The sequence below is a fragment of the Aulonocara stuartgranti genome, assembly GCF_965226115.1.
Source record: "Aulonocara stuartgranti genome assembly, chromosome: 2".
Classification (NCBI taxonomy): Eukaryota; Metazoa; Chordata; class Actinopteri; order Cichliformes; family Cichlidae; genus Aulonocara; species Aulonocara stuartgranti.
This window is the reverse complement of record NC_138940.1, coordinates 28578788-28600051: the sequence shown is the minus strand read 5'-3', so window position 1 is coordinate 28600051 and position 21264 is coordinate 28578788. Positions and strand designations below refer to the sequence as shown.

The 21264-nt window shown below is 43.4% G+C and overlaps 1 protein-coding gene across 3 annotated transcripts; it reads right to left on the bottom strand.

Moving 5' to 3' along the window:
* Positions 1 to 41: 41 nt before the first annotated feature.
* On the bottom strand, positions 42 to 20961 carry atp7a (ATPase copper transporting alpha). Of its 3 annotated transcripts, none has more exons than XM_082507824.1 (23): positions 20307 to 20961; positions 14591 to 14719; positions 12953 to 13457; positions 10825 to 11607; positions 10490 to 10702; positions 10234 to 10397; positions 9901 to 10062; positions 9714 to 9790; positions 7527 to 7749; positions 7133 to 7366; positions 6924 to 7015; positions 6485 to 6612; positions 5449 to 5603; positions 5224 to 5358; positions 4949 to 5143; positions 3719 to 3901; positions 3409 to 3622; positions 3171 to 3317; positions 2947 to 3089; positions 2553 to 2756; positions 2122 to 2239; positions 1913 to 2015; positions 42 to 1814 (listed from the first exon to the last, which is right to left on the bottom strand). In XM_082507824.1, the coding sequence occupies exons 1-23, from the start codon at positions 20799 to 20801 to the stop codon at positions 1538 to 1540; spliced, it is 5079 nt and encodes a 1692-aa protein (XP_082363950.1). In that variant the 5' UTR covers positions 20802 to 20961; the 3' UTR covers positions 42 to 1537. The 3 variants fall into 3 exon arrangements, with proteins under 3 accessions (XP_082363950.1, XP_082363952.1, XP_082363951.1); XM_082507826.1 differs by lacking the exon at positions 20307 to 20961 and adding an exon at positions 15981 to 16266; XM_082507825.1 differs by lacking the exon at positions 20307 to 20961 and adding an exon at positions 15481 to 15603.
* Positions 20962 to 21264: the final 303 nt, after the last annotated feature.

Here is a 21264-nt window from a genome sequence, read left to right as displayed (position 1 = left end):
TCCACAGTGCCATCTAGTGGCTTAAAGCAAAAACAGCAATGTGATGTTACGAAAGCATTTTTATTCTAAAAGGCACACAATGTTCAGAAGAACGCGCAAACATGGACACAGATATCTGAGGCCTTATGGACACTTGAAAAAGGCATTGCACAAAAACAGCATTCTGGCAGAACTGACCAGACCAGAGTGCATCATGGGGAAGTGGCAGGACGTGCTGATGTACTTCTCATCAGGAGGAAAAGCAAGAGAGAAATAATTCGGAAACCAAAATAGCTCAACTGTTTTCTAATGATTCACAACAGCAGTGGCTGTTCAGCATCCTCCTCAAATCTGGTGGGATCTAAATAGTACTGAACTATTACTATTATTCTAGCGTTTGCTTCTCAGTAACTTGTTTGGCGGACTGCTGGGACACAGCTGTGTTTACTCTGTTCGTGCTGAGTCTCTTTGATCAAGTGCAACAGCATCAATCCTATTAAAAAGGAAAGAAAAAAAGCTGAGAAAGTGACAGCCTTGCATTAACGACAGTAACACAACCTTGCTTACTGCAGACACAAGGATGGACACGACGGCATTTAGAGTTCAGCCATTTCAAAACACAAGCCTAATTGCAACAACTCAAAGACATCCAAGAACATCATAATCCATGTAACAACTTCTGCTTCACTGCAACAGCAAACAATCTTCACATACATTGACAGATGACTGACTACAGCTGGAGCGAGTTGACGCATGCTGAAACTAGAGCTTAAATCGACCTTCAGCAGACCTCTGCTCACACTTTGTGAAGATCAAGTCCAAGATAACCTCTGAATGCTGCTATCTTTGGAATGTGTTGGAATTGCCGGGTGGCACTTCAACTGGCACTTTAGGTAACACTGACATTCACATCTCACTCCTTAGTTTTGCTTAACAATCCCTTTTGCAGCTTGTTATAAAGTTTTTATGCATAACTTTTCTAAGCAATCACACATTTTTTGGGAACGTCAAAATCATAATTTACATTTGGATTCAAGAACTTCATGTTTTACATTGATGTAGTGAAAAAAAAAATAGATAAATAATAGTATAAATAGTTTGGAATATAATTATACAACACTTTTCCACTTAGGGAGATTAACTAAAATAAAACTCTACTCTGTCCACTCTTAGGAAGGGCACCACTGTTTAAATGTCTTTGGATAGATGTTCAAGATTGTAAAGTTGCAACGATGATCACAGCTCTGCTTCCTGGATGTGGCACCTGCTTCATGGCTCTGAAGAAGCTGACACGGGAGAGTTGTGGATTGTAGTGTCAATGAGTTTGTCTAAGAGTGTCCCCAAGAGCGTAACCTCAACAAAACCCATCTCATCATAGTCTGAAGAGTGTGATCAGTGGGTTGGGCTAAAAGAAAACAAGGGAAAGCTTTCGTCACGTAAACAGTGCTGACCTGAGGGCACCTACAGCAGATGGAAGGGCCATTATTCAATGTAACCCTTTTGACTTAGCATGGCCCAGCCTGGAATAAACGCACTTTCTATTGTAAGCTCCTCAGATTCAACACAAGTCATCCTCGTGGCTCACAGCGTCCCCGACCAGCAGCGAGTGTTTGTCGGGGTCACCGAGCACGAAGCTGTTGACTGAATGCTTGTCAGAGCGCAGCGAGTTGATTGAGGCTCGACTGTAGTTGACGATGCGGTCTAGCAGACTAAGTTTGGGGGACGGGCGACGCATCTCGCCCATGCCGATGTGGACGCTGACGTCAGACAGGCTGCCCTGCCGCCTGCTGGTACCCAGTCTGGCCTCCAGCTTCTCTGCAGTGGGTTTAGTGTAACTACATAAAGATGAAGGGGATAAAATGGACAGAAGTTTTTATGAATTAACACAAAATACACACAAAATACTTCAACAAAACCCCAAATATTTCATTACCATTTAAGTAGAAGCGAGGACAAAACCACAGAGACTGATGACAACGCCATGGCAGCAGAGCCCATCCACGGCTGTAACACCAGGCCGATGGGAAGGAACACCCCTGTAAATAGATGAGGTTCGTATTTCCACAGAGCTCAAAGTGATTTCACTATGATACTAAAAAAGTGGATGACCTCACTCTGCATTCAGCCCACCAAAGAACCTACCAGCAGCAATAGGAATTCCAACCAGGTTGTAGATAAGAGCGAAGACAAAGTTGATCCTGATCCTCTTGACGGTCTTTTTAGAGAGGTCAATACTGCCGACCACATCCAGCAGGTCATTCTGAAGACAAGAGAACAACACTGGGTAAATGAGCAGGGCGTTAATAGCAATTTGTGGCAAAAAGGGGAAAAAGTTGAAATGCTTTAAGTAAAATCCTCTCAGCACAAAGCTTTAAAAAACAAACAAAAAAACAAAACAGATCAACTGTTTTTATTTCAGTCTACAAGGTTTTTTATGTTAGACTTTTGTTTCTCAAGTTGGAGAGTCACCGGTGACCTGTTGTGTTGTCTGCATGCGATTCACATCATCCTAAATATCATCTGTGCCGCTTTCATGTTACAAAACAGACACCTTTGTCGGATCAGATTCTCACCCTGATCAGCACCACATCTGCGGCCTCTATGGCCACATCTGTCCCGGTTCCTATGGCGATGCCCACGTCAGCCATGGCCAGAGCGGGCGAGTCGTTGACGCCGTCACCCACCATGGCGACCCTCTTTCCCGCCTGCTGCAGCTGTTCCACTTTGGCCACCTTGTGGGAGGGCAGCACCTCAGCGAACACTTTCCTGATGCCGACCTGGTGGACAAAAAGCAGAATGATGAGCTCAGAAATCAAACACGTGTTGGGTTTCCAGCTTAATATGACATTAAAGCAGAAAAGCAAAAAAATCGAAGCCATCATCTCTGTTACAACTTCACCATCTAGTAACAAAAGTCTAATGATAGCATCAGTATTAATCAGCTCTTCATTCGTCTGCTTTGCTTACCTGAGCAGCAATAGCCCGAGCTGTCTTGCTGTTGTCTCCAGTCATCAGCACAACTTCCAGACCCATGTTGGTCAGCGTGTGGACCGCCAACTCAGCCTCTGGTTTCACTGTGTCTGCTATGGCTATCATTGCACACAGCAGGTCTATGCACAGAAAAAAAGGTTTTTAAGTTTCAAGCAGTCAGAAAGTGAGAGAAAAGAGTCAATTTTAACATTGCTACTCACCGTCTACGGCCACCAGAACAGCAGTGCGTCCTCTGCGCTCGTGCTCGATCATGGCTTCGTCGATTTCAGGTGTGACTTGCAGGCAGTTCCTCCTCATCCACTCCCGGTTCCCAATCAGGACTACATAGGTGGCTGTCTGAAGCAGGCCTGCAAACAACAGCAAGAAGGCATAAAAGCAAGTGAAACACAACTTTACAGCAACTGTAATCGTGCAGTAGGAATGCACTTCCAAACATACTTTGCGGCTGTGGGTCCATGATGAGTGGATGGGAGCTGGTGCATGTCCGGCTGTCGCTGATCTGGACTAGGACACTGTTGCGCTGGTTGTTGTCCTCGCTGTCACTGTCCAACTGCTTCAGCAGACTCTCTGTGTTGCTCACCTGACATCGGATGCCACAGCCCGGCACCGCCTGAAAGTCCACGCACGTGCCAAGAGACTCTGTGCCAAGCTCCTGCACGCAAATAACAATGGATCAACATCTTCCACATATACATACTGTAGATTATCATTCATCTCACCGTGGGGTCAAATCTGATGAAAGGCAAACCTGTTTGCAGTATTTGGTAATAGCGGCTCCGAGCGGGTGTTCACTGTTGTTCTCAGCTGTGGCTACAATGGCCAGCAGGCGGGAGCGAGGCATCTTATTCCCCTCCACCGCGATCTTTACTTGAACAACCTTTGGGGCCCCGTATGTAATGGTGCCGGTCTTGTCAAACACCACAGACTGAACCTGCATATGAAAGATAATATTATAAGTTATTTACTTTGTGACCCCAGAAATGATATCTAAATATAAAAGACGTTTATCACCTCCAGCATCGAGAATTTAATTATTTATTCATGTGTCTCATCTTTAACAGTCTTTAAGATTTTTTTTTAATATTTTTTAACGATTAAAGCAGGAGATGGGAATTTCTTTTCAGAATAACAGCTCTCAAGCAAATTAAAGAATGTGGAAAAATTATTACAATTCATGAAACAGAAAACTACAATATAAAAATACTGGCACCCCCAGTGCTACCCCTCAGGCTTCTAGTAGATATACCTACTGTATCAATTTCAAAATCCTACAGCACCTTGTTCTCAGAGAACTCTGACCTTGATCATGCGGTCACTGAGATTGTAAACTGAGATTTTTAGTAGATACACCTATGGCATGAATTTAAAACTCCTCATTCGAGTTATCGCATTCACAGACATAACAGGGTGATGATAATACCCTGATAACCTCCTGAAAACTGGGGGGGGAATCTTCCCATTGAACATTTTTTGTTTGACATGTTTTTTGTGATTTCCTTCCTCTTTGAAGCTAAAAGAGGCCACTCAAACACATGACATATCAGTGGAAAACCCAGGATGTCCTCTATTTAGTACATCAGGACTTAGTAGGGTAGCTCAAATAAGTCAAAAGATATAGACCAACAACAAAATGTCCATTACAGAAGACATAAATGAATAGGCTGGTTTTCAGGAGGATCATACTTGAGAGGTGAAAATAACCCACTAAAACAAAAATACAGTAAATGCACTTGTGAGGTCTAAAAACCTCATTTTAGATGATGGAAATAAATCACTATGCATGTCACGTAATCGAATAAGTGCATACATGTGGCACTACATCGATAAATCAAATTTAATGCATTCAGTCTCACCCATCTGATATCTGCCTGCATTTATATAATTATAATTTTATTCAATGTGTTAAAACTAACAGATGCTTTCTCATATATAACCGCCTGGCTAACACAGAGGTGTCAGAAAATCATCATTAACACACCTTATGCGCCATCTCAAGTGGCTCTCCCCCCTTTATCAGGATGCCATTTTGGGCTCCGACCCCTGTGCCCACCATGACAGCTGTCGGGGTTGCCAAGCCAAGGGAACAGGGACAGGCGATGCATAACACGGTTATGGAGGCCTGGAAGGCGAAGCGAACCACAGCCTCAGTCCTGGAAATGGATTTGTCGTAACCCTGCGTGAAGGAAATGGTGTTAGCTTTTTTCCAATTCACAAAAATGACATAAAACTGAAGTAAAAGGGAAAAGAACTCACAGGAAAGTACATCTCCACCAGAGAGAAGTTCAAAAAGCCAATGATGATCCACGCGATCAGGGTAAGCACAGATATGCCAACAATGAAGGGTACAAAGTAGCCACTAATTTTATCCGCATACTGCTGGATGGGAGCCTAAAAACACAAAGTAAAGACATAAACACTTGTACAGCGTTACTCTCAAAGCTGGTATATACAGTGCACAGGCCAAACCATGTAATTCACCTTTGAAGTCTGAGCCTCCTCCACTAGTTTGACAATCTGAGACAGCGTAGTGTCCATGCCAACATGTGTAGCACTGACGAGCAGAGAGCCGTTCTGGTTAATGGAGCCTGCAATCACCGAGCTCCCGGGCTTCTTCGTCACTGGCATGGCCTCACCTGGAGTCATAAAGCAACAGCTGGTCAAAAAGCTGCAGTACAGGTAAGAAAAAAATAAACAAAACACACCCACTAATATTTGGTTTGGTTCCCATAGCAAGTTGCACTCCAACCAGATGCTTTTGGCCTTCTGGAGAAAGGTTTTAAGGTCAGACAAGACAAAGACTGAGCTATTTGACCACCTTGACAAGAGTTATGTTTGGAGGAGAAAAGATAAGGCTTTCGCATCTAAGAACACTGTCAAGCATGGTGATGGTAGCATCGTGCTCTGGGCTGTTTGTTGTCAGTGGATGCCATGTAACAATAATAAAATAACAATAAAGGAATTCTTCACCTTCCCCTGAAATCAACAGCCAGAAACACACAACAAAACTGCTTCTGGAATGAATGAAGCAGGCTAACATTAAGCTTCTGAAATTGTTTTTTCTCAAAGTCTCAACTTCAACCCTATTAGAATTTTTTGCATTACGCTTAAAAGTCAGGTCTGTGCCAAGAAACAAACTAATTTAAATGAACTCTACCAATTCTGCCAAGAGAGGTCAAATGCCCAGGAAGAATTATGTCAAGGTTGTTGATGGCTACCAAAGGCACCTGGTGAGGTGCAACTGGCTGAAAGAACTAAATATTAATTCTAGATTAGAGAAAATCAAAAATAAATCTAAACTTATGAACCAAATTCTTGTCTTTTTAAAGTAATAAAAGATGTATCCTGTACAATCATTCCACCCTAGAAAAATAAGATTTCAAAGAAATGATTAAAAGCCCCAAATGACCATGAGATTCATGCCCACGATGAGCATAAGTGACCTATTAACACTTTTTATAGACATCCAGCACCAGTCCATGCATAGATACAGGTCCTACAATTAATGACGACCAACCTGTGATGAGGGACTCATCGGCCATGGAATGTCCTTCAATGACCCTCCCATCGACTGGAAACTTTCCCCCAGGAACGACTTTGACTATATCACCCCTCTGAACCAGCTCCACATCCACCTGCTCCTCACTGCAACACACAAACATAAAATAATGTCAAATACTAAAAACAAATTCATTTTTGACACTGAAAAAAATAGTAAGATTATTAATAATAATAATGATACTAGACTGTTTAGGAAAGGCTGTTAGAAGACACACAAGGTCAAAATTGTCAATTAAATCTGACACTAACTCTGGAAACTCCCCTGCTGTTTTTTTATACACCCTTTGTTATGCTGTTGTCTATTTCAACAGGTACTCTAACTGCAAACATTTCATTATGTTGTCATTTCAAACCAAGTCAACATGTGAAAGGTGAGGGTAGAGAACCAGGAGTACCTGAGAACTGAATTATCACTGCCGAGAGTGACGACTGTGGCCTCAGTGGCTTGTAAAGACATCAGTTTGGACAAAGCCTCAGAAGTCTTGCTCTGGAAGACGGCACATAAAACAATTTGACTTTTTATACATGTGTGTCGATTTGCAGACTTTTCAAAAAAAGTAAAGTTACTTGAAATGTCACAGATATTAATAAATATGAGCTAAACCTTGGCTATCTGTTCCAGCCAGCGTCCCAGAGAGATGAAGACAAAGAGCATAGGCGGTGTGTCGAAGAACGTGATGGGATTGACTTTTGCCTTCTCCGCTATGGCCACAATTAGGACAACGCATGAGTAGGTGAAGGCTATGGAAGTGGCCAGAACAATTAGCACATCCATGTTCGCAGACTTGTGTTTCACGGCTTTCCAGGCTTGAACGTAGAAGTAGCGACCTCCAATAAACTAAGGAGAGAGAAAAAAACAAACAAAACAGAAATCATTAATATGACTCCACGACTTTTCTCTCCTGAGGGCAAAAATTAATACTACTATTACTACGACTACTACTACTAAAAGTTCCCTATCATGTTTCCTGGGAGTGAAGTTAATCCCTGTGATTTACCTGTACAGGCACACAAAACAGGAAGGAGAGGAGGTTCATGATGGAGAGGCCTGGGAGCAGCTGTCTCTCCAGAAACATGGTGGAGTGGTAGCGGTTGCGGTCCTCTGCCGTATTGTTGTGATGATGTGAAACTGTCATCTGGTGGTCCATAATAATCATGTAGATCATCATACCCATCACAGGCACACAGAAAACCAAGCTCACAAGGAAAGACTTCCTCCACCTTAGCAAGGGAAGATAATATTCACTTAGTAACAGGTTTTTTTAAAACGACAAAGCAAACATATGCTGACTTTAATAATCATAACAAAAAGAACCAAGACACAACTCTCTCACAGCCAGTATGACTAAACAAAACTACATTCATACACATTTGGAGCAATATTTTGTGGGGCGATATTATAATGATATTTATTAAATAAATATAAATGCTCTGGGAATACTACAAACAACAGGGCTAATCTCATGCACCAAAACCCTGAGATAATGTTAGTCGAGCCAACTTACATTAAATCATCTCAACTCAAAAACCGTTAAACACTGGTAACATTTAGCTTGACAAAGCAACCTCCTAATTCACACCAAGCTAATGGCTCAGCCACACAAGTTAAATAAAATAAAATAGAATAGAAAGGGTTGCTCAGAGCTTGAAGGTCTTACACACTCACAATGACTTTAGATCGAAAGTTGAGTGAACAGGTCGCCTGGTCACAGTCTGACTTGAACTGACTGGAATCACTCAGAGAGATTGTTGAAGGTTTGACAATAACTGCAGTCTAATTTATAAATGCAGACAGATGCCAACATGCTGCCATCAGTCTGATTATGTTCCTATAGTACAGGAAGGCCACTGAGTATCAATGTCAGTTAAATTTCTGCTGAATGTGTAAATATTTCTATCTTTAGTGCAACCACTTATCACACTTCACAGATAGCATGTTATTGCCAGCTTGACCCCATACAAATGCAGAATGATATCAGCCTGCAGTTGAATGGGGTCTGATATAAGACTGATACCAGACTGACCCGGTCTTATGACGCCACTTATGCCTGGCTTTCAAGCCAGTGTTGTACGGTTAACAGTCTATTTGGAGGAAAACCTAAATAAATAAATGAAGTGAGATAACATTATTTTAGATAAAACAGATAATAAAGTTTACCTCTGCTGATGAAAGAACAGGTGACAAATCGCAATAATTGTTACTGCAATACTCAGCATATTTCAAAATGTTAAAAAGTGCAATAATATGAAATAGTAAATGAAGTAGTATGATAACATCGTATCATGAGGTGTCTGGTGATTCCCACCTCTCCTGAAATATTTGATCTCTGACAGCATTTTTGGATGCTTGTAGAAACCACAGGTTTGCAGGTCTTATTAGTAGTATTATTTTTTAAACAGCTTTTTATAAAATGGCACATGATATTATTTAAAATAGTGCAAATCAAGTAAATGGCTTCAAAAACATAAAAAATTTGAATAAAGAAAAATGACAGTTATATGCTCCACGTACGACACATTGTACCGTATCCTCAATTTTGCCCCCCAATTTTCAAATGAATGCATGTGCAGCTGAGTGTAAGGTCAGTGTTACAGCTTCTGCTCCCATGGGCATGCGAGAGGTCGCTTGGATCTGAAGGACGTAAATAAGAGAGGGACTAAAAACAGGGCTCTGTCCCATGATCTGCAGCAAGACACGACACTACAATGCTTAATTACGCATGCACCCTCCAAGTGGACTTGGCCTTCGTGGCCTTGCATATGAAATGTTTTCCCTCAGCTGAGAGTGCTTTTTAGAGCTGAATATGAAAATAACCTCCTCTGAAGCATATTACATGTGCAGCTTAACTTAGCTCGATTACCTTATTGGGTACAAAGAGAGCTACATTTGTGACACTGACAACTAGCTTCACGCTCAACATACCTCACTAACTGATTACTTTCAATCCCTAGTATCACTCTCTGATAAGTTTACATTTTACTGCCTATAATGGCCTAAGCACTTCACTCTACAAAAAGATTTTTCTTAGGAAAGTCAAATAAACGATCAAGCCAACATTCAGATGAACAAAAAGGAAAAAGAAAAAGAGTTTGAACACCAGACTCATGTCCCAACACAGTATGGTAACATACATAACTACACAAACAACAGGTTTTTAAATTGACAAACACCAAATGCTGCTTACTGTCGTATCTCTTTGCTGTGGTCCAGGTGGCTGGCAGTGCGGTCCCTCTTTACCAAAGACGCTTCAAACCCTAGATTCTACAGAAAACAAACTCCTGATGAGGCCTTTAAAGACTTTTATCCAGACCAATGAATTAGTAAAAGTATAACTGAACACATGCATAAATAAACAGAGGAAGGCGTAATACCTCAATCAGCTTGATGATGTCTCGTGGTCCAATAACTTCAGAGTCGAATTTAATGTGTGCTTTGTTGGTTGCCAAGGCAACAGAGGCATAGATAATCCCCTTTTCTTTCGTGAGGTTGGATTCAATTTTGTGAACACAAGAAGCGCACGTCATTCCCCTGACCTGAAAGAAGGTGAAGAGGAGCAGACAAGCAGATGAAGAGGTAGAAAATAATGAGAATATGAGGGGAGGAATGCACCTCATCTAGTGAATCCTTATTGAGAAATGTTTGTTTATGGTTTTGCATGCATGCATTAAAGAACATAAAGTCAATGCAGCCTCACAGTGACTCACCACTAATTCAACGTTTCCACCTGAACCTTCATAGTTCTCCATAACAGAGGCGGTGAAGCCCAGCTCCTTCACGCACTCGGCTACCTTCATAGGATCGGTGACTTCAGGGTTATAACGGACCTCTGCTTTACTCGCCATTAGTGCCACCAGAACAGAGTAGATACCTGCACAACATTACAGATTTTCTCTTTATTTCCTAAGGAAAGCCAAAAAATTATCCTATCAAAAAAAAAAAACCCAAAAAACTTTAACACACCAGGTTCATTCTTGAGATTTCGCTCAATGTTTGACACACAGGAAGCACAGGTCATCCCGCCGATCTGGATGTAGCATTTAGAGTTGGTTTCTCCACTAAGTCCCTGGGGGGTTTCTTTGTGGTGGTCACTGTCCACCTCTTTACCTTTGACAGGTGCTATACTTGAAGACTTCGATGAAAGAGGATGTGGCGCAGGCAGCAGAGAGTTGGTCTCTGGTTACAAGAAGATTTCTTCATTAATGATGCTAATTTTGCTCACTAGCCTCTAAAAATAAAACTGCTCTGGGCCTGAAACCATGTGGGTAATTAAATGCCAACATAATCGGTCCTCTTACCAGGCAGAAAGGCATCAAAGCCCATGTCCTCTATGGCCTCCCTCAACTCCTCTGGTGTGGTCAGCAGAGGGTCGTACTCAAAGATCCCCTGGTGATCAGTCAGAGAGACCTCGGCTGACATGACCCCTTTCTTTTGGGAGATCATGCCTTCAATGGACTGAACACAGGAGTTGCATGTCATGCCCTCAATGTGGATATTCACCACAGATCCCAGTGGCTGATTAAAACAAGGCTGCAAGACAGCAGGTTTAGCCTGGTTTGCTCCTGTAGGCCATGATGATGACGGTGGTAAAGTGCGAGCAGGTGATGTGGACACAGGACTGAGGGGACCGGAGGAGTCCCACGGTTGAGTCTTAAAGTTTCCTGGAGGCAGTGCTTCAATTGCCTGCTGCAGCTGAGTCACTGTGACCTTTTGGGGGTCATAGCAGATGGAGGCCTTCTCATTCTCCAAAGACACCTCCACAGAAGACACACCAGGCAGCACTGAGATATTGTCCTGAATGTTGACCACACAGGAACGGCAGTGCATGCCTTTGACCCTAAGCGCGACGAGCGTGGTGTCTATGAAGATTTCAGTCTCCTCCGAAGTCTCAGATGGCGACGAAATTGTTTGTTTTTGAGAATCAACAAAGCGCTCCATTTCACTGGGGGACAGCTGCAGGGGGCGGGGCTTAGACTTCACAAAGGCCTTGAATCCAACCACAGTAATTTGATCAATGATGGTTTGGACAGTGAGGAGGTAAGGCAGGTAGACGAGTGTAGCTTCCTGAGACTCTAAAACAACTGTGGAAGAGATGGAAACAGGAAAGTTAAAACAGAAGCACAAAGCAAATAAAAACAAATGAAATTCTTTGACAAGAAGCGGAAGCCACTGTGTGTGAAACAAGGACAAAGATGTTGGCAGAGAATCAGACACACGAGATACAATCGATGTGAGATCATTTTGATGGTCCAGCTTAAAGCTTCAGGAGACAAAGCCTTTACTTCACTCTGAAGGCCGTTACACACTGAACATGTTGCATAAAAACAACACAAAATTCCAGATCTGAACTTGGCCTACATACAAACCAAACACATTATATTTTTTGTGGAGCATTCGTCCTCAAAAAAAACAAAACAAAACAAAACAAAAAAAAACACTGACTGTGACAAAAAAAAAAAAAAAGTTCATCCTGATGTTTCTGAAACAAGAAAAGAAGGAAACAGAGATTCTGGGTTCATCAAATTCTCACAAGAAAGCAGCAGCAAGGACAATTTTACGCTTTGATCTAGAAGTTAAAACTGTATCACGCTCGCTTTCGTACATATTTCAGGATGTCAGTGGGGCACTTTGAGCTCTTTTATCAGAAATGGGACCACGCTTGAAGAGGGAGAGATAATTTCATTTCAGAGAGACGATTATGAGCCGGAGCAGTGTTTAGCCATGATGGCACTTGTTGCCAAATATACTGATCTGATTGGTCAGATCTGTTTATTTGGATCCAAAACATCAGAAAGTTAAACTACACATCCTGTATGAACGACTGCAAAAAGAATAGGTGAGCCCAAAAGATATTTTTAGCTCACAAAATATTTGAATGATTTTACATGTCCGGAGTTGTCTTATGCCAAAAACCCAGGGTTAATAAGTATGAACACCATGCAAAAAAACAAAAGAATCCTCTTCAATACTGAGCTTCAGGGCAACAAACTACAACAGTTAAAAACTGACTTCGAAAAATTTCAAATACGCATAACTTTTTCTGTTCTTTTTATAAAGGAAAATAAATGTCATCATTACTATAAAACTTCCCTTTTTGCGTCAGTTTGAAACAAATTTGACAGAGCAAACAGTACACTGACAGGCTGTGCAAACAACCACATTGAACGCAGGGATCATGCTGCACTCAACCACCATAATCCCGTCTACAAGTCATTCTTTCCAACCAGACGGGATTTCATGAGTCATAATCATATCGTACTAAACAATCTCTACTTGCTGAACCTAAAGACAGCCTCGCTGATCCACAATGACATGACACCTGAGATGTAGGACGTGCAATTCAGCAGTCGCGCTACAACATCTCTTCCAGCTCAGGCTGTAAAGTTATATATGACTGCAAATTTGCAAATGGGTCGAGTACATCACCTTTGATCTTTTGAATCCCTTTGAGTTTACCAATCTTTCCTTCAATAGTGGTAATACAGGAGTGACAGGTCATTCCTTCAATGCGCAGCTTAAGGATGGCCGCTCCACCTCGCGTGGTCTGAGATGGAGAGGAGGTGGGGTCTTTTTGCAAAGGGCTGCTCGGTGTGGAGATGTCCGGCGGTGTTACGCTGGCCACCGCCTCACTAAGCTGCTGCGTGGACGTCAGGGAGGGAACAAAGGTGACGGTGAGGCCCGTCTGTGGCAGGTTCTCTCTGACATCCAGCACTCCCTGAATTTGTGATAGTTTCTTCAATGCTTCCTGTTGGGCTGTGGGTGTCATGCCCGAGGTGGAGACCAACTGGATATCAGTAGGGACTGGTGTGGCTTTGCTGGAAGCTGGCAAACTTGATTCAAAGCCCATGTCCTCAATGGCCTCTGACAGAGACTCTGGGCTCTGATGGCTGGGGTCAAATATGACAGTTGCATTCTTGCCCTCTAAAGACACCTACAAAAGTGGAGTTGAAAGAGAAAATGTAAAATGGAGTCAACAAAATTGGAATAAATGCTAAGCTTAACCTTAATATGCAATATAGCTACATTTAAGATGTGGCTTCTATTTTATTCAAGCAACAATCAGATTTACCTCCAGTAATACTCTTAAGCACTTAATGTCGGTTCAGAGTTAATTCCGATACTATGAAAGGGATATTTTTGGTCTTGTGTAGCTATACAGATTCCTTAGATTTTATTATCACCTAACGCTTTTACTGTCTTGTCTCGGAACTAAACCTTTATTAAAACAAACAAACAAAAAAAAGAAAAGAAATGCATGACTTTGGCAAGCTCACAGCATATGCTGTCAGCATGATCCCCTCAGCTCTCACTTTAGCAAGAAAGAAACATGTGACACATTGAAGGCATCGCCTGACTTGGCCGTAAGTTAACCAGCAAGTGAGTGAGTAAGTGTGGCTGCCTGCAGGGTTAACCTTTACTCTCAGAATAAAGGGGAAACACTAATCCGACAATGACTGTTCTACTAAGAACATAAAATAAATCTATTTACTCTTCGCAGATCATGTCTGTATAGATTAATGTAAAATAATCCAGGACCTAAACTGTCTTAAGACACAAATGACATTTTCTGTGGATACACACAGAATTTATTGAGCTGATGTCACAGTCCCGCAAAGGGCAGAGCGCTATCTGGAACACACTATTACATTATCGTCTCATTTACCCTCAGCCTCGGGGGTAAACACACAATAAACAAAACAGCAGGCCTCAACTATTGCAATTAAACCCTCTCTCATGGCTACATTGATGCTACTTGGTTCTTAATCAGATGAGCGAGTCCCGAGGGGGTAAGATTAGGGTATCAATCAGGCCTTTAGTTAATATACTTTTTTTCTTTATGAGATCTAATACATGGTTTTAAAATACTTGACCACTGTTACAACATCTAGTTATTTCAGATCCTGTAGTTAAACAGTAAGTATCACGAGGGAAGTATTGAGTCAGCAAAATGTTATTATCAGTTCCTCAACAAAGACTGCTGCATGACATTTAAACTAAAAATTAATTAAAACAAAATTCAAACCCACTAACCACCACAAACAGCTCTAAAGAGCCCACGTTTACCTTTATATGCATCACTCCAGGAAGAGACCCAATGCGCTGCTCTATGGACTGGACACAAGAGCCGCAGGTCATACCCTCCACTCCAAGAGAAACTGAACACAGGCTGCGTTTATGTGTCATGACTGTTTCCTAAAAGAACACAAGAAAGACAATGGTTTTCCCACCAAGTCTTTGCTTTGAGGAAAAAGATCACGAAAGCTGAGTAGAGAAAGACGGGGTAGTTCTTCTCGAAATGACAGTTATGTTAATGTATGGGGCAAACACAAACACGCATGCAAAACTAAACATACACGATGCCTTATATTACCAATAAAGTGTTTAATTTTAAATCGAGACATCCGTCAGGGTTATCTTTGCTTTACTAAAATAAAAAAGGCTTAACATCAGATATAAAAATTGCTCAGCTTAAAGTTTGCCTGTTTTTAAAAATGTGTCATCAGGGTGAATCTCCATTTTTATTTCTATAGCAAGGTTTGAAACTGTCAGAAAAAGACAGTAGGGTGATGTTATTCCATGTGCACAGCTGGTCTGCAGCTTTACAAAAACTAAACGAATTTTGTGACATGCAATTGGTGCTTCCAATTCTGGTACATTTACTAGACAAAAAGTGGAAACAAAACAAAGCTTTGTTTGTACAAGACGAGAATTGTTCCTGTACTTCCTTCCTGGCATGGACTAATCAGGTTGTCCAAACATTGCCGTCGAAGGTGAAGCTTGAAACATGATCCCAGTTTCATTTGGCTTACAATAACGTTTGTTTCGTTGATGGGCTGGAAACATATCTAAAGTTCAAGTTTTGGTGGATAAATAATGTTTAACTTAAGTATAATCTCTGTTATCCCCTCCTGGGCTTTGAGTGAATACTGTCACACCTACAGACGATCACTTACGGATCTGCCGCATAAACAGCACTCTTGGCTGTAGCTATAGCCGTTTAAAATCCCATGAAACGGATGAGGTCGGATCCTCAGGTCGGATCCGTTGAATGACATAAAGGGACTCGTATGACACTAGAAAGACCCGGGCCACGTTTAGAAAAAGCGAGACACCGATGAACTAATCTAGATAAACATTAGGTTAACACAGAAGAGGTAATTTAGTGAATGTTTTAATAGTTTTTAGAAAAAGGTCAGTTATATAAAAAACGCATCGGCTACAATGGAACGTAAAGTATTTGTAAAGCTGGTTTGGTGACTTTGTCAGCCGTACGAAAAAGCTACTGATCCCTTTTGTGAGCAGTATTTGTAACAGAAAGTATCACCTCCACGGAGCTAAAAATACCAAAAATATTACCTAATGTCTTTTTAGGATTATATAGGAAGCAATTCCGTCTCTTACTAGTTGCAATGCGGCCAACGTGACACCACAGAAATATCTGAGAAAAACTTACCGTCTCAGTTCACAGCGTGAAGCAAACTGTTAGCCACAGGCTAGTACTCCGACTGTCAGAGCAAGCTAACTAGCTGGTATCTACTCTTCATCCTACGTTACAGTCAACAAAGCGGACACGTCGCTGCATCGTGAGGACTGCTAGAAATAATTGACAGTGCTGGATTGAGAGTTTTCTTCCTCTGTTATCACAGAACTCTGCTATGTGTAGCTGATTTTGTTGCGTCTCCTCATGCTGACGTGACGAGCGGCTGCATTCCTGTTTGTCCAGGGATAGAGGCGGAGCTAGGAGAGTTACGGCAACGTAAAAGGGTGTAGTTTTTCCCTGTACTTTGCCTACAAGGCTGTGGCGTTCTCTAAAAGTAACCATCTTTTATATAAATCGCGGTTAAGTGTTGTTAGATTAGATGTCATGCAAAGAAGTTACTAGTAAGTTAACGGGTTCGCTTTAGTGGACTCGAATTATCAGTCGACAGTTTAGTTTACGAGCCTTGAAGACGAAACTCAGGGTATAAACAAAGAGCAATAACAGAAGAGAATTTATTTGTCCCATATTATTTATCCCATTTTTTTTCACTGCAGTCGAAATAATAATAATAATAATAAATTTTAAGATGTATTCATGCTTTTTCTATGTTGCATTTTGCTTCTCATCTACCTACAGATATTAAGGTTGTTATAGGCAACAAAAATAAACACGAGACTGAATGTAAAAAATTAAGACTTAAACTATGGAACCTTGTTTCCTTCACTGAAAAAAATAAGTAAATAAAGTAAACAAAATAATATTCAGGCAGCACTGAGTCAAAATGTCAAATTGTTATGTCTTTTTGGGTTTTTACCCCAAAACTTCAGGTTAGGTTTTTCAAAATGTCGAGTTACTCACTCTGACTTGTGAATAAGTTGAAATCTTAAGTTATTTAGTTGAAACTTTGAGTTACAAACTTGCTGAATTATGGCTTACAAAACAAACAAATAAATAAAACATCAGTGACATAAAGCCTTGCAACCATAAAACTTTACTGTTAGTCTTTGTCAGTTTGGGCAATTTCAGTGTCAACGTTTAATTGTCAGTGTTGTGTTCAGTTTTTCAGACCTAAATGAAAAGCTGCAGATCTTGTCTTTTCCCTAATTACTGCCAGACTTGTTGAATCAATGAACAATTAAATAGAACCTGTGTGACAGAGTGAAGGAGGATAACAGAAAAAGCAACACATTGTGCAACAATCTAAAGAAACTGCTGAAAAACAAAATAACTGACATCTAAATGATCCCCGAGACTTTTGGGAAAACATTCTGTGGCAAAAAGTTGAACTTCTGGAAAAGTTTACTAATACTCTACTAATAATTTCTCATCAAAAGATTGGACTTTTGACATCAGGCACTTTGTGACACTGACTGCGAAAGATTCTTTGTAAATAAACCTCTCTTAGTTAAGACCCCAGGCTGCACTAGAGTCTGTGCCCAAGGTTTTCTATGTCAGTTTTCTACAAATTGTTCTTGTGCCTTTCCATTTCAAAATAATTTTGAAATGCCCTGCACAATGTAGTCCCCAGAGTGATAAACATGACCATCTCTTCTTGTCTGCTCCTCCCTCTCTTGCTATTCCACTCTGCAAACTCAGTATCCAGACATGCAATAGGCCTAAAACACTGGGGTTGCCAAAAGCCCAAAGTTCTGTAAGGTACTGAGAAATAGCAGCCAAAGTCGGAGGAACAAACTGTGATTTACAACTTGATTAGGATTAACAGGTTAAAATAACAAAACCATGCCAGTATTTTTAAGAGCAGACTGACACCATATGACAGTATCTGTTAGGTTAAGGCTGTGTGCAGGCAGGAATAGGACCCAAGGTGCAGACTCCGGAGACAGACGTGAACTCAAAAAAGGCTTTAATTTAATACTCAAAATATAACATAACTGAAAAAACTCTAAACAAACTTAAACTAGAGAAATGACAGAACACACAGCTAGGAAAACGGTAGATCGCGACACAGACACAGAGAAACACTGGGCTTAAATACACAGAGGGAGCAATCAGGGAATGGGTAACAGGAGGGAAACACAGCTGGGGCAAATCAGACAAGAGGAAGCAAAACCAGACACATTAACATCAGACATGAACTTTCAAAGTAAAACATGAAACACATAACACAGACTGAACAAAGACACAGACTCATATGCAGGCACTACAAAGGGAACAGAGACGTGGGAACAGGGCAGACACAAACACTGACTGAACACGGGGATATAGGAACTTAGGATACACATAGACGCGAACTAGACAAGGGGATGCAGGTGATAGGGGAGACATAAGCCATAAGACGGAACTCAAAGAAACCAAAAACTAGAAAGTATAAATAATAACATAAACTCAAACACCCTGGGTCAACGACCCAGGCATCCTAACAGTACCCCCCCTTAAGGGCTGGCTTCCAGACAGCCCAAACCAAAACATCAAAAAAAAACAAAAACAACCCAACCAGGGTGGGCGGCGGGGGAAACAGGATGGAGGGCTCGAAACAAAACAAGGAGCCAGAAACAACAAAACAAAAAAGTGCAAACACTGGAGCCCGGAAAGCAACAGAACAAAACACAGAAACAAAGTCCAAAACAACAGCACCAAGGCCCAGGCAAAGTCCAAAAGCAAACAAACAAAAGAGCTCACGAAAGGCGCAGAGGCCCAGGCAATAGTCTCAAAAAAAAAAAAAAAAAAAAAAAAAAAAAGTTCAGGGGGGCCGGCCCGGAGGCTGACAGCACGATAGTCCAATCCCGGGCAGTTCAGGGGGGCGGCCCGGAGGCTGATGGTCCAAGAGCCCAGAAAACAGTTCAGGAGGCCGGCCAGGCAGAAGGCACCGGTGGCAACGGAGCAGATCAGGAGGCCGGCCGGGCGGGAGGCAGCGACGGCGACCGAGCAGGTCAGGAGGCTGGCCGGGCGGGCGGGAGGCACTGGTGGAGGAGTAGTTCAGGGGGCCGTCCATGACGGCGGCGTAGTTCCGAGGGCTGTCCATAACGGCAACGACGTCCAGACATCGGCCGGGCAGGCCGGACAGGACGGGCAGGCCGGACAGGACGGGCAGGAACAGACAGCAGGGAGACCTCAGGAGCAGACGAAGCTGAACACTCGGAGACTGGACAAGGCGGAGCTGCAGAGGCTGAGGCCGGACCAGGCGAAGCAGAATCCGAAGCAGGAACAGAGGCTGAGGCTGAATCCGAAGCAGGCGGAGCAGCAGAGGCAGGACCAGGCGGAGCAGCAGAGGCAGGACCAGGCGGAGCAGCAGAGGCAGGACCAGGCGGAGCAGCAGAGGCAGGACCAGGCAGCAGGGAGACCTCAGGAGCAGACGAAGCTGAACACTCGGAGACTGCAGACTCGGAGGCCGGACCAGACGGAGCTGCAGACTCGGAGGCCGGACCAGACGGAGCTGCAGACTCGGAGGCCGGACCAGACGGAGCTGCAGACTCGGAGGCCGGACCAGGCGGTGGAGCCGGTGGTGGCTGAACGGCCCCCTCGGACTCTCCAGCGGAGACAGGAGGCTGAACGGGCCCCTCGGACCCCCCAGCAGAGACAGGAGGCTGAAGCGGTTCCTCGGACCCCCCAGCGGAGACAGGAGGCTGAAGCGGTTCCTCGGACCCTCCAGTGGAGACAGGTGACTGAGCAAACAACTGAGGCGGTAACTGAGCAGGTGACTGAGCCGATAGGTGAGCTAATGTCTGAGCTATGGAGAGAAGTTTAAGTTGTATTGACTGTTGTAACGATGGCAGTAATGGCGGGTGAGGTGGTGGATTAGCAGATGGTTGGACTAGGTTGTCTGAGCCTACGGATCCTACAGAAAACTGCTGGACGGGCTCACCTGAGCCTCCAGCGAGGTCAGAAACAGGTGCAAGTACCTGCCGGACACCAGCCACTCCCACCCGAGGAGAAGGTACGGGTGCAGGAGCTAACTGGTTCCCGGTCATCCTCACCCTGGGAGCCGGGACAGGCACAGTCAACGGCTGGGCAGCTGCAGTCCCCACCCGAGGAGCTGGTACGGGTGCAGTGACAGGCAGAGGCTCAGCCAGCCTAGACACCTGAGCAGGGACCAGCTGGACCTCAGCCTCCCTCACCTGAAGCACTGAAACAGGTGCAGGGGAATGCTGGGCCTGAGCTGCCCTGGGAGCAGGAACACAATGGTGCGAAGGAGCAGGCTCAGCAAACACAGACTCTTCTAAAACGTTTTTTTAACTTCCTACCACCACCACGTCTAACAGTCTTAATAGTCTCAGTCTTAGCAGTGTTCATATGATTATTAGTTTCCAGCTCCGAGGAACGACAGCAATCACAACTCACCACCGGGAGTTGCTCCGCAGAAAAAGAGTGGTGACGGTGTGAGCGTCGCCTCCTCCGGGAAGTGGGAGGTGGCGAACTGGGCTGCGAATCCTCCAAAGGACCGGGCTGCGATGAGGAAGCAGAGAGTTTGTGAAGCTCAGAACGTGGCAGACCCAAAAACAGAGCGAAGGACTGCAGCGGAGTGAGTCTAACGTCCGGTGTCACATAATCTCTCTTTCTCCTCCGCTTAACTCTCTTGTCGGACTGGTAATCCAGGGGTGAAGGCGGAGGTGTAGCGACTGGAGAGAAGGAGCACGTGCTCAACCTGATCGCCCGAGGCATAGACGCTGGCTCGGCCGTAGCCATTTGGAGGCTGCGGGGCCCTCCCAAAGCCAAACGTGACCCATAGAAGGGTGACTGGAGCTCCTGGGCATGCTCAGCTTCCTCCCTCACGATCTCCTTGAGGAAGGCAGAAACTGCGGGTCGCTGATACCACACGGAGTCTGCTGGGTTCATGTTCTGGTCGCGATCTTCTGTTAGGTTAAAGCTGTGTGCAGGCAGGAATAGGACCCAAGGTGCAGACTCCAGAGACAGACGTGAACTCAAAAAAGGCTTTAATTTAATACTCAAAATATAACATAACTGGAAAAACTCAAAACAAACTTAAACTAGAGAAATGACAGAACACACAGCTAGGAAACGGTAGATCACGACACAGACCCAGAGAAACACAGGGCTTAAATACACAGAGGGAGCAATCAGGGAATGGGTAACAGGAGGGAAACACAGCTGGGGCAAATCAGGCCTAACGAGACAAGAGGAAGCAAAACCAGACACATTAACATCAGACATGGACTTTCAAAGTAAAACAGGAAACACATAACACAGACTGAACAAAGACACAGACTCATATGCAGGCACTACAAAGGGAACAGAGATGTGGGAACAGGGCAGACACAAACACTGACTGAACACGGGG

Bases quoted from the DNA above. Each gene is read 5' to 3' on its own strand.
- atp7a (XM_082507824.1), bottom strand. From the start codon at position 20,801: ATGAACCCAGCAGACTCCGTGTGGTATCAGCGACCCGCAGTTTCTGCC. The intron at 13,458-14,590 runs GTAAACGTGGGC...CCACTTTTGTAG, and splicing joins CTGGAGTGATGCATATAAAG to GTGTCTTTAGAGGGCAAGAA. The intron at 3,902-4,948 runs GTGTGTTAATGA...TTTCATATGCAG, and splicing joins CACTTGAGATGGCGCATAAG to GTTCAGTCTGTGGTGTTTGA.